At 54.7% G+C, this 12,382-nt stretch overlaps 1 protein-coding gene across 1 annotated transcript; it reads right to left on the bottom strand.

The window, feature by feature from the left end:
• Positions 1–326: 326 nt before the first annotated feature.
• HCN3 (hyperpolarization activated cyclic nucleotide gated potassium channel 3) lies at positions 327–11,755 on the bottom strand. Its single transcript, XM_037500307.2, has 8 exons — positions 11,424–11,755; positions 7,642–8,071; positions 6,562–6,723; positions 5,924–6,142; positions 5,420–5,566; positions 3,674–3,914; positions 2,622–2,786; positions 327–1,865 (listed from the first exon to the last, which is right to left on the bottom strand). The coding sequence occupies exons 1-8, from the start codon at positions 11,705–11,707 to the stop codon at positions 1,165–1,167; spliced, it is 2,349 nt and encodes a 782-aa protein (XP_037356204.1). The 5' UTR covers positions 11,708–11,755; the 3' UTR covers positions 327–1,164.
• Positions 11,756–12,382: the final 627 nt, after the last annotated feature.

A 12,382-nucleotide genomic window follows, 5' to 3' on the forward strand; every position in this document is an offset into this window, starting at 1 on the left:
TCTTTGATGCTGTAGAGTAGGTGTGGGGACAGGGGTGCGAGCTATGGGATTTCCCTTGTCCCTGAGAAGGCAGAGGTGCTGCTAGCCTGCATGGAGGCCTGGAGGCCTCAGCTCCCCCCTCCCTTATTCCTGCATCAACAGCAAACACAATAGAAAAAAACCCTTAAAGTGAGAAGAGTCGTACCCCTCTGCGGTAGCCCATCCTGCCCCCACCTGGATAGGGAGCGGATTCGAGTATTGCTGCTGACAGAGTGGGGCAAGGACCACAGGAACTGGCGTGAGGGGCCTGCCCCTTTCTGTCTCCCTACCCGGAGGGCGGGGGGGGGGGGCCGGTAAAGGAATGAGTGAATAAAATGAATTGATAATACATAAAATTAGCAAATGAATAAATACAATTATTAGATGATTGAATAAATAAGAAGGAAAGAAAAAATGTCATTTAAAGATTCAGTCCCTCGCCCCCCACCTGGGAGGATCGAGGCTGGCACACTAAGTAAGGAGGTGCCAACCATCCCTTAGCTTCAAGAGGGACACCACTGGGCAGAGGCACAGGGAGGAGGTGGCTCCCAGTTTACAAAAAGACAGTTCTACCACAGAGACAGAGAGTGCAGGGGGCTGGAGGTCTGCCCCCACTCCCACAGCATAGACAGGCAGGTCCGCACATGGCAGTGAAGGTGGCTGCACTAGGGACCCGAGACATTTGTTGACAGCAGTGGGGACACAAGCAGTTGGCAGTGGCCGGCTGTGCTAGGGAGACGAGAAGACGAGCACGCCGGACCGAAAACACAGGGTCGTGGGCAGGGAAACGTCTAATTACTTGGCAGTGGTGGCAGTGGCAGGTACTTGTGCTTAGTGATGTGGGGTCATGGGCTGGGCCTGCACCTGGCAGGACCATGGCTGGGAGAAGACCCCTGTTTGGAGTCCCTTCTACTTGGCAGTGGAAATGTACAGTGCCTGGCACAGTGCCTTGAACATGGGAAGCGCTCAGCACACTTGATGAATTGGTGAATGGATTAGGAGGCTGTCAGAACAGACTGTGGGGTGCCTGAGCTGAGGACAGAGACATCTTGGCAGTAAGGGGAGGTATTCCCAACGGGCAGTGTTTCGGGTCCCCTCAGCCTTCCCAAAGAGGCATCTGCCCTACCCAGAGCTAACCCAGGGGGCTCACATGTTGGCAGAGAGCTGGGGCCCCCGGGGGGTGGTCGGTTCAGGCACAGGTGGCCTGGAGGGCTGGGCTGTCCCTGGAGCCTTGGCCAGGAGCCCTGAGGGGGGCAGGCGTTCACTTCCCGAGCCCTTCCGTCCTGGAGAGCCATCGCCTGCTGCCCGCTGAGGCAGAGAGGGCTGGGAGGCTGAGAGTGGGCGGCCCCGAGGTCCTAGCCGCCGTGTGCCTCCTCCTGGTGGGGGCCCGAGCAGGGACACCTGGGAGCGGCCAGCCCTGGAGAGGCTGGCATGGAGGGTTCGGGCAGGTGGGGCAGGCAGGCGGGATGTGGATGCCCATGGCCCCCGGGCCAGCAGAGGGCCAGCTCGGACAGGTACCATTGGGGAGGCTGGGGAACCCGCTGAGCGCCGAGCAGGGCGAGCAAGGAGGGTGGCTGGAGAGTCGGGGGAGAGGGGCAGAGAGCCCCGCTGGTGAGTCAGGGCAATGGCCACATTGGAGGTCACTGCAGCGGCCTGCAGGGGCGCGTGCACCAGGGGCTCCCACAGCACCGGCTTTCCGCTAAGTCGAGCTCCTGTGCCAGGGGCCAGGCCCCGGACACCCCGAGCCATGTCCCTGTCATGCTGCACCAAGTGCTGCTCCATGATGCCCCCGCTGCTGCCCGGGCTTGGCTCGGAACGCTTCCGCTGAAGCATGGAATTCTTCTTGCCTAGAAGTTGGGAGAGAGGAATTCAGGAAAAGGAAGAAATTCAAGATGAAGGCTGAATATCAAAGAGTGTGAGAGAACATGATGGAGTCCAGGGGTAGCTGGTGAGGGTGGGGTGAAGAGTAGGGAGATGGGATTATGGGGATGGAGCTTGGGAGGTAGGGGGTGGAGGAAGAAGGTCAGGGGATGAGAGTATGGAGTATCAGGTGGTAAAGGGCAGGCTTGGTCCTCAGGGGCAGGAAGACTAAAGGCCTCGGGACTTGGGCTACAGCTCCAGTGGTAGGAGTTACTGCTGAGTGATAAAGATAGTGAGTCTCTGGGCCTCCCTGGTGGCGTAGACAGTTGAGTGCCGCACTGTGAAGCTGTCCCCAGCCTCTGCAGTGTGGGTTTGATCCCTGCCGGCTGGAGAGAAACCCACATGGTGCAGCAGACCTCTCCTGTCTTGCCCACTGCTCCCCTCAGCAGTGTATTTCGTCAGTCTGCCTGTTCTGTTCCTCGCTCTGGCTCTGGTGAATCCTCTTACCCTCCTGCACATCTGGCCTGTACCCTGGGTCTTGTATAAATAAATAAATCTTAAAAAAAAAAAAAGGATAGTGAGTCTGTGTAAAGGCCTGTTGGGGCATTTGCAGGGACTGGGGTGGACTGTGATATAGCACTGAAGCAGGAGAGTCTGGGCCCTGGGAGAATGAGGGCTCCTTGCTATGGAGATGGGGTGAGGGTACCAGCTAGAACTGGACAGACAAGGTGGATAAGCCTCACCTATACGGCGCAGCCGATCCATGGCCACAGTCTCAAAGGCCCTGCGCATCATGGGGAACTCCTCAAGCACTGCATTGAAGTGGTCTACGCTGAGTGAGTAGAGGCGGCAGTAGGTGTCAGCCCGCACACTGGCGGTGCGCCGGCCCCGTGTCAGCAGACAGATTTCTGCCGAAGTTGGAGAAAACCTTCAGAACCACTGTCCCCAGAACTCACTCTCACCAGGCCTGCAGCGGCTGGCCCAGCTTCCTCAGGCTTCTCCCCAGGCGGGAAGCACTAATGCTCACCCACCCACCTAGGGCCACTGTATACTCCAATCACGGTCTCTGTCCAACCCCACACAATTATTGGATTACTCCTCCCTGTCCTTACTCTCTCTAAATAAAAGCGCACACAGGCAGGCCTGGCTGGCTCCCACCCATTTCTTCACTCCACTTTAACTCCCACCCCGCCTCCATGGCGCTACCCCAAGGGGTGAGCATGGAGCAGTTCTCTGTGCACACCCTCCCCTCCACCCCTAGGAATGAACACCAGGGACAAAACCCCGAAACCCAAACCCAGGGAAAAGCAGTGCCAAAGAGAAAAGTAGTGCCAAAGGGCAAAGGGCTACACTATGGGGATGCTGAGGGTGGTGGGTGGCTTGGGGACTGAGAGTCACATGAGCTTCAAGTCACTCTGGGTAGCAACTGGCAGGACTACTCCCATGCCACAGTCTGGGGCCCTAAGTCGCCCCACCAGGGGCCCACAATGCTTCAGCCCTGGGACAGCACTGCCTAGTCCTACTTTTCTCCTCTCATAGGTTCTCCCAGTTTTACATTTAAGGGCTGTAAAAGGCTCACTGGCCCAGTAATTTCTAATCTGGCTGTGCAATGGAATGTATTAAGGAGCTTTTTGAATATAAAGCTCCAGGCCTCAGGCCCAGAGATTCTGATCTCATAGGCTTGGGGCAGGACTGGAACTCTGGTTCTGCAGCATAGCCAGGTGGAGATTGATGCAGGAGAGTGGTCACCCTCTGTCCTTGCTCCAGATCACCACCATCCCTGAGACCCACTGACCTCCAAAGTAGGATCCATCAGTGAGGCGGGTGTCCCGGGCGCCACGGGCCAACACACTGAGCAGCCCGTGCTGGATGAAGTACATCTTCCTGCCCACGGAGCCCTCACGCACCACGAGGTCCCCCGGCTGGAAGACCTCAAAGCGTAGCTTGGTAAGCACGGCAGTGACAAAGCTGGGGTCGGCATGGGCGAACAGCGGCATGTGGGCTACCAGGCCCCGACAGGTGAAGTTGATGATCTCCTGGGCAGGGTAGGGCCCTGTCAGGTAGACTGTGCTGTGCCCCCTGCCTGAGGTGCTCCCATGGAGCACATCTGTACCCCCAGCCCTGGTGTCATGATCTGCCAAAGGATGGGGACCCTTCAGTGGGTCTGGGACCATGCCTGAGCTCCTGCCTTCAGAGCTCTCTCAAGAGCCCATACAGGACCATCCCCCCAAAACAGAGTTCCCTGGCAGTCCCTTGCTATGTATTATATTTTACCCCCTAAGACATTCAAGAAAGACCTAGGGGCCTCCCTGCTGGCCTAGGGGTTCAGTCTTAGGGCTACTACTGCGATGGCCTGACCCCTGGCCAGGGAGATAGCCCACATAAGCACAACTCTCCTGTCTCACCCGCTGCTCCCCTCATCAGTGTATTTCAGTAGCTCTGCCTGTTCTGCTCCCCACTCTGTCTCTGGTGAATCATCTCACATACAACCCCACACTGGCCTCGACCCCAGTTTTTCTACCCAAAAATAAATTCTTTATTTTTTTATTTTTCTTTTTTTAAAGATTTATTTATTTATGCATATATGAGCTGGGGTATAGGCCAGAGGTTGGGGGGGGCGGCGCGGGTGAGAGCATTCACCAGAGACAGAGTGGGGAGTAGAACAGGCAATTGACTGAAATACACTGCTGAGGGGAGCAGTGGGCAAGACAGGAGAGGTCTGCTGCGCCATGTGGGTCAGCTCCCTAGCCGGGGATTGAACCCATGCTGCAGTGGCTGCCAGTAGCTTGATAATGCTGAGACTTAACCCCTTGGGCCACCAGGGAGGCCCAAAAATAAATAAAATCTGGGCCTCCCCGGTGCCGCAGCAGTTGAGTGCTGGGTTGTGAAACTTCCCGCAGCCTCTGCAGCGCTGGTTCGATCCCTGGCGGCCAGGCGAGGGTCCCACATGGTGCGCAGACCTCTATTGCCGCCTGCTGCTCCCCTCAGCAGTGTATTTTGTCAGTCTGCCTGCTCTGCTCCCCGCTCTGGCTCTGGTGGATTCTCTCGCCCTCCCGCGCTTCTGACTGTACCCAATGCTTGTATAAATAAATAAATAAATCTTAAAAAAAAAAAAAATGCAACCTATGAAGCTATCCACAGCCATTGCAGTGCAAGTTCAATCCCCAGCCAGGGAGATACCCACATGGCATAGCAGACCTCTCCTGTCTTGCCCGCTGCTCCCCTCAGCAGTGTATTTCAGTCAGTCTGCCTGTTCTGTTCCCCACTCTGTCTCTGGTGAATCCCCTCGCCCCCCACACCTCTGGCCTGGCCTGTACCCCAGTTCTTGTATACATAAATAAAATAAATCTTAAAAAAAAAAGCAAATAAAAACCCTAACCCCTAAAAGTCCTCTAAAGGCACCGCCTCCTGTGGGACCCTCTGTAAGCCTCAACCCCTATAGGCATGCCTGCGAACCAATACCCCCTCCCCAGATAGCTCCCAGAAACCGAGAAAGTACTCCAAGAGCCCCCTCCAGAGCCCCGCCCAGGCCCAGGCCTACCTCCCGCAGCGGCTCACTCAGCTCGCCTAGGATGCTCTCTTCGTCAAACATCTTGCCCTGGTAGCGGTGCTCGTAGTACTCATGTATGCGCTGCCGCGTGTCAGCCGGCAGCTTGTGGAAGGACATGTATTGCTCCACTTGCTTGTACTGGGGGGCCAGCCCACGGTCCATGGGCGAGCAGACGGGAAACAGATGTGGAGTTGAAACAGTGGGGGGCGGGGGAGACGTATGTGGAGGAAGGTTATAGGCAGTGGCCAAACACAGAGGGGTGAACCGTGCAGACAGATGGAGGACACATAACAACAGTCCCAGGAAAAAGCAGTCATGGGCAGAGCAGCGGTCCAAGCCCAGGGACACAGGTCCAAACAAGGTGAAGGCACACACAGGTACAGCACAGCACAAAGAAAGAGATGCAACAGAGGCATATGTCAGAACGGGAGCCTCAGGTTGAGTCCCCCAGCTCCAGCACCCTCCAGGCCCACCCTTCCTTCTGCCTCTGCTGACCTTCTCCTGGTACTGACGCCGGGAAGAGTCCAGAGACTGGATAAGGGCAGTAGCGTGGCCGATGAACATGGCGTAGCACGTGGCGCCCACGATCATGCTGAGCATGGTGAGCCAGACGTCCGGCATGCCTACAGGTGCCTGCTGCCCATAGCCAATGCATAGCATGTGGCTCATGGCCTTGAACAGGGCGTGGGAATACTGGCGGCCCCACGAGTGGTTCTGCGGGGGGCAGAGTGTATTGCAGAGCTGGGCGTATGCCCCTTAGAGCCTCATTCTCTTCTAGCCCCCTTTTCTCTTTCTCTTTCAGTTCTGCCTGCCCCCCTCACTTCAGATCTGCCTCCCAGGAGATACTTAAGTTTGTTTCTAAGGACCCTGGGCAGAAAGGGCCTCTTTTACAGCTTGTGTGGGGTCTCAAGTATCTGACTAGGTTTCCTTCTCTGCCTGCTCCCTCTAACACAAATATTTCCTTAGTCTCTTTGCCTTCTTTACCCACCCCAGCCCACCTCCTCACTCCTGAGTCACCTCTTGGTCATCTCCCCCTCATGTCGCACCTCCTGCCCATTATGGTCATCCCTGCTACTCAGGCGGAAGAGCCTGTAGGAAGGCCCAGGAGAGGCAGAGTTGTGGGGAGTTCTCACCACCATGCGGTTGATGGAGACCCAGCAGTCGGAAGGGAAGTCCTGCAGCATGGGCACCAGGAACTGCAGGCAGCCGTCCCAGTGACACAGCAGCAGCATCATCCCGATGAGGTTGAAGATGCGAACCACAGCGCTGGCCAGGTCATAGGTCATGTGAAAAATCTGAGGAGTCCGAGGAGGGGCTGCTGTGGACAGGAACCCCTCCCTGCTGGTCTCTTCCATTCCCAGCCTTGCAAATTCTCTTTGAACTTCTCACTAGCCCCAGTCCCCATGAATTTAAAAAATGGGGGTTATTATTTATTCACTTGTAGAGTTTTACAACACACAAAGCTAATACAGGTAGGTTGTGTTACTGCTCTCGTCTTATCAGTAGGAAAACTGATACAAATCATGTGCCCAGAATCACAGTGTCACAGAAGAAACCCAAAAGGTCTACTACACAAGCAGGCTCCGTTATTTCATAGGTAAAACCCCCAGGGCATGTGTGTAAGGATTAGTGCCAGAAGCCCTCTTCCTCTTTAATAATAAGAAGAATAGTAGTGGTAGTAGTAAGTAATTTACCGAGAATTTACGACATGTCAGGCACTCTTCTAAGTGCTTTATCCATATTATTATAACGCCTTCAATGCTTATACCTTAGTATATGTAAGTATACTTAACATTCTCATGTTATAGAAGAAATAAAGTCTCATATAGTAAATATGAAGACTAGGATCTGATCATAGGCAACGAGATCACACAGTCCACACTTGGAAACACTAAACTCTTCACTCTGAAGTTGAAACTCCAGCCTCTCACGCACCCTGCAATTCCTAGCTCCCGTCCCAGATCTTCCTCCCAGTCTAAATAACCCTCAAGTGTTTGTCCATCAGCTGTGCTCCACCCTCTATGCCCCCTCCTCACTCCAGGTCCCATCCCTGAACCCTCATTCTATCCATACTTCTCCCCCACCGACTTCAGAGACATCCCACCCTTGGAAGCCCAACCCACATGCCCTACCCCATAAAGTCACCGGGAGCCCCACCCACAGCACAGTCCCAGAGGAGTCTGCCAGCCTCCCTGCCCACCTCCCTGCCCCACCTCCTCCCACTGATGTATGTAGCGGATGAGGCGGGAGAGGCGGAGCAGCCTTAGCAGGCTGAGGATCTTGGTGAAGCGCACAATGCGCAGAGCCCGAGCTGTTTTGTAGACTTCTGCGTCCAGTCGTGGCTCCAGCTCCACCACCAGGAAGATGTAGTCCACCGGGATAGAGGAGATTAGGTCGACCAGGAACCAGGTCCGCAGGTAGCGTGTGCGGATGGCCCTCGGTGCCAGCAGGATCTCAGCGCCCTCTTCTACCACGATGCCCGTGCGGAAGTTAAGCACCAGATCCAGCAGGAAGAAAGTGTCAGAAAGGACGTTGAAGACAATCCATGGTGGGGAGTTCTCCTCCTTGAAGAAGGTGATGCCCACAGGCAGCACAATAAGGTTCCCCACCATCAGCAGGAGCATGATCAGGTCCCAGTAAAACCTAAGGTGGAGTGGGATGGGGAGTAAGACCATGATATTTCACCAGACACTAGACTAAAAACAGATAGTCTGACACAAGAGTGTCAAGCATGGGCAAGGATACAGAATAACAGAGTGACCATTTATATAATGGTGGCAGTGTCAACTGAACCACCATTTGGGAAAATAATTTGGCATTATCTAGTAAAGTTAAGCATTTCTATTCCCTGCAAACCAGCAATTCCATTCCTAAGTATATACACACTCAAGGGTGTATATATATGTATGTGTTCAAGGAGATACATATAGGAATAGCAGCTTTAAATCTGGGACAACACAAAGGTCCATCCACAGAAAAATGTAGATAAATATACTGTGATATATTCATGTCCTGAAATAAAATACAACTGTGAAATCACCCAACTGCAGTCAAATTCCACACAATGGATGAATCTCACAAAATTAATATTGAGCAAAAGAAACAAAGAATTCATACTGGCATATTGGCTGATTCTACTTATACAAAGTTCAACCAGGTAAAACTAAACTGGCACTACCTTATTTATTCATAGGAAATTCATAGGAAAGGGGTAAGACTATAAAGGAAAGTAAGAAAATTAGTACTATGAAAGTTAGAATAATGGGTTTGGGGAAGGAATGTGAGCAGTAGGGGGCTTCTGCCCCTCAATCTTTCGTTTTCCTTTTTTTTAAAAAAGATTTATTTATTTATTTATACAAGCACTGGGTACAGTCAGAAGCGTGGGAGGGTGAGTGAATTCACCAGAGCCATGGCAGGGGAACAGAACAGGCAGACCGACGAAGTACACTGTTGAGGGGAGCAGCGGGCAGCAGGAGAGGTCTGCGCTCCATGTGGGACCCTCGCCTCCAGCGCCGGGGATCAAACCCGCACTGCAGATATGGAACCCGCACTGGCAGCTTCGCAGCCCAGCGCTCAACCGCTGCGCCACCAGAGGAGGCCCTAGTCTCTCTTTTGACACCTAGACAGTAGGCTTTATAATTTGTGTGGTGTGTATGTCTACGATTATATACAACACTATATATCCCTACTATGTGTGTGTGTATATATTCTTAGTACATGATAATATAATGTCCTTATGATACATATATATTATCTATGCCATTATTGTTCAATATTTTAAAAGTTTAAAAAAAAAGATAAAGTACCCTGTGCTAATCTCACAGGATTGTTAAAAAAATATGCATTGAAACAATGGATGTGACAGTGCTATAAAATACTAGCTGGTATTATGACTCACCCACCCTTTATGCTAAGATTTCTCCCATCGCCAGCTTTCTGCTCATTCCTAGTGTAGGGCTTCACAAACTCCCCATCCCTCCTCCCCATCCCTCCTCCCCAACACAGATGGACTTATGGCTCCTGTTTCTTGGCTGTTTACCTCAATCCCAGGTAGGGATGGTTTGTCCCCCCTTTCATTTGAACTGAGCTTTTCAGGCATGTCCCTCCCCCTCCGTGGTAGCACAAACAGGGCCGCATACAGAGCAGCTCCCTAGGAGATCCTGAGGCAGCAAGACTTGAAGCTCTACATTCCTTTCCTTCCCTAGCCTCCCTGTGCCCACTGGGACTCTGGCTGAGCCCTGGCAAGGGCATGGGTAGGAGAGAGCCACACTGCTGTGGTAGCAGTTGTGGAAAGAGATCAGGAAGGAGCTAGGTAAAGCCTCGAGAAAAATCACTGGATAATCTGAGGGTCCCGATTACCTATGGTGAATTTAATTGCAAGATATGCCTAATGGCAGCAGAAAGCCAACCCCTTCTTACTCTGATTGTAAAATCTTTTTTTTTTTTTTAAGATTTATTTATTTATGCATACAAGAGCTGGGGCACAGGCCAGAGATGTGGGTGAGGGGGGCGGTGAGAGGATCCACCAGAGACAGAGTGGGGAGCAGAACAGGCAGATTGACTGAAACACACTGCTGAGGGGAGCAGCGGGTGAGTCAGGAGAGGTCTGCCTCTGCATGTGGGTTTCTCCCTGGCCGACCGGAGATCGAACTTGTGCTGCAGAGGTTATGGATTGCTTCATAGTGCGGTGCTTAACCCCTTGCACCACCAGGGAGGCCCATAAAATCATTTCTTTCAACCCCTGAAAGACTGACTTGGGGACTGGTCCCCAAGTCCAGGCCTCCAGGAAGACCCTCAAACTGTATGCTTTCAATCAAAAAATAAATCCTTGATTCCTTCTTCCTCCCCCTCCTGGGTCACTGGAGAAATGTTGTACTGTGAGCTGGGAGAAGAGAGGAAAAGAAGCTTCGCCTAGCCATAGAGCATCTTCACAGCCTGACTCACAGGCAGTCACAAGCCTAGCGGGTGATACAGTAGAGAGGATGGAGGCCCTCTAAGGGGGCTGCATGGCTTCTGGAGATACATCTTGGGGTGAAATGGGGGCAGGGAGGGAGAGCCACATGAGACTACACAAGGTGCATTGGTGGGTTGGAAATGAGACAGTAAGAGGGAAGTAGAAGAAACGTTGGGAGAAAGAGGAATATTTAGGGAGTATGTTTGTATGTGGATGCAAGATGATGTCTAAGTCTCCAATTGTGTTTCTAGGTTCCTGACTCACACCTCATCCTTTCTGCTCATTTTGTTCCCCAGGCAAGGTGCTTTGCACACATCCTTGCCTCATCCAAAAGCTGTCCTTCATTTCCCCCAAGGACAGGGCTGCTCTCCTCCCCTAGCGACCTTGATGTAGAGGAACAGCCTGATGGGGACTCTGAAATGGCCCCACCCCCACCTCTGTCCCTTCTCTCTGATAGTCACCTGGGCGGTGGCCATGCCCTTGCTTTGCTGCCTCAATCTGAGTTCAGACACTGCTCTGCCGCATTCCTCTTTCAGCACCAGGGACAGCGACCCGGCCGCTCTGAGGACACCCTAGCCCCCTCCCAGCGACCCTCTATTTCCTGGTACCCTGTCCTGCAGGTGCTTGAGAGTGGGGGTTTGGATGGAAGATAGAGGAGCTGGGTTTCATCCTCAGGTGGACCCCGAGCCTCGGAATGTGACATAATTTCCCATATTCCCAGCAAGCAAAAATGAAGGAAGCAAGGTCCCTAACTCCTGTGTTCCAGGTGGGGTGCGGGATTCCTGGAGTGGGAAATCCTGGCCTCTGGTGTCTGCTTGTTGCCCTTTGACTCCCCTGCCTGAGAAGTCACCAAGGATCTCCGGCAGGGATATCCCTCGCCCAAGAATTCCCAGGCTGGGCTGAGGGAAGAGACTCGGCCCACCCGGGGACCCCTGGGCCGGAAATGAAGTGACGGGGAGGGTGGGGCGGGCCTGGCCCCCGTGTCGCGGCCCGTGGGGGTGGGATTTGCGTCCCCCGCCCTCCCTGCCGGGCCCCCAGTACCGGAAGTCGCTGTAGGGGTGAATGATCCAGGCCCCCGCCGACTTGACTCGCTCCTGTTCTATTTCCACTGCTTTGTGGCTGCCAAACACGCGAAGGGAGAACTTGTTGACCGTGGGCTGGAGCAGCGTCCCAAGCGGCCTTCTCTTGGGCTCGGGCCCAGAACTGGACCCGGGGTTGGGACCCGAGGCCGTGGCCGCAGGAGCCTGGGCAGCAGGAGGTGCCGCCTCCAGACCGGGGTTCGCCCCGTCGCTGGTCCCGGGGGTCGGCCGCTGCTCCGCCTCCATGACGCCCGTCGGCTTACACCTTTGGCCTCCCAGACCCCGCCGCGGCCATTCCGGACCCCCGACCCTTCCCGGAGTGGGAGCCGGCGCAGCCCCGCCGGCTGGGAGCGGAGGCGTAGTCGGCGGGGAACTGCCGGCGCGCGGGGCGGAGGGGGTGTGTGCGACAGACTCTCCCGCGGGCGGCGGCGGGTTGCGCGGCGCCCCCTGGCGAGGGCCGCGCGAAGGCTGGGCAGCGCGGGCGGGCGGGGCTGCCCGAGCGCCAGCCCGGGAGGAGGTGGGGCCCGCAGAGCCGGGATCCCGGAGGGACACGGAGATGGGCGTGGCTAGCAGGGGAGGCGGGGCTCCCCCGCAGGTGGAAAAGGCGGTGGGGGCGTGACCCAGTGTTAATGGGCCTTTCTCCCCTGAGATGGGACGGGGCGGAGTAGTGGGGGGACCCGGCGGAGTGTGGTGGGGCGGGGGGAGACGGGGCGGAATGGTGGGGGTAGGGCGGGGCGGGTGAGGGGGCGGGGAACCCGTCTGCGCGTGCAGGAAAACCCTAAGTGGGCTGTCGCTCCAGGGACTAGGGAGGGTGAGGGATTGGGAACTAATGGAAGAAATGGGCAATAGCTTTTGAGATTCTTCTTCCCCACTCTCGCTAATGGACTTCGTGCAGTCCACTTTCTCTCAGCACTCTCCAGG

The sequence above is a fragment of the Talpa occidentalis genome, unplaced genomic scaffold (genome assembly GCF_014898055.3).
Source record: "Talpa occidentalis isolate TD23 unplaced genomic scaffold, MPIMG_talOcc4v2.1 talOcc4.9, whole genome shotgun sequence".
NCBI lineage: Eukaryota > Metazoa > Chordata > Mammalia > Eulipotyphla > Talpidae > Talpa > Talpa occidentalis.

Coding starts and splice junctions, on each gene's coding strand:
- HCN3 (XM_037500307.2), bottom strand. CDS start 11,707: ATGGAGGCGGAGCAGCGGCCGACCCCCGGGACCAGCGACGGGGCGAAC. Junction 8,072..11,423: donor CACCCCTACAGCGACTTCCG/GTACTGGGGGCC, acceptor ACTCCACCTTAG/GTTTTACTGGGACCTGATCA. Junction 1,866..2,621: donor GGATCGGCTGCGCCGTATAG/GTGAGGCTTATC, acceptor CCCAACTTCTAG/GCAAGAAGAATTCCATGCTT.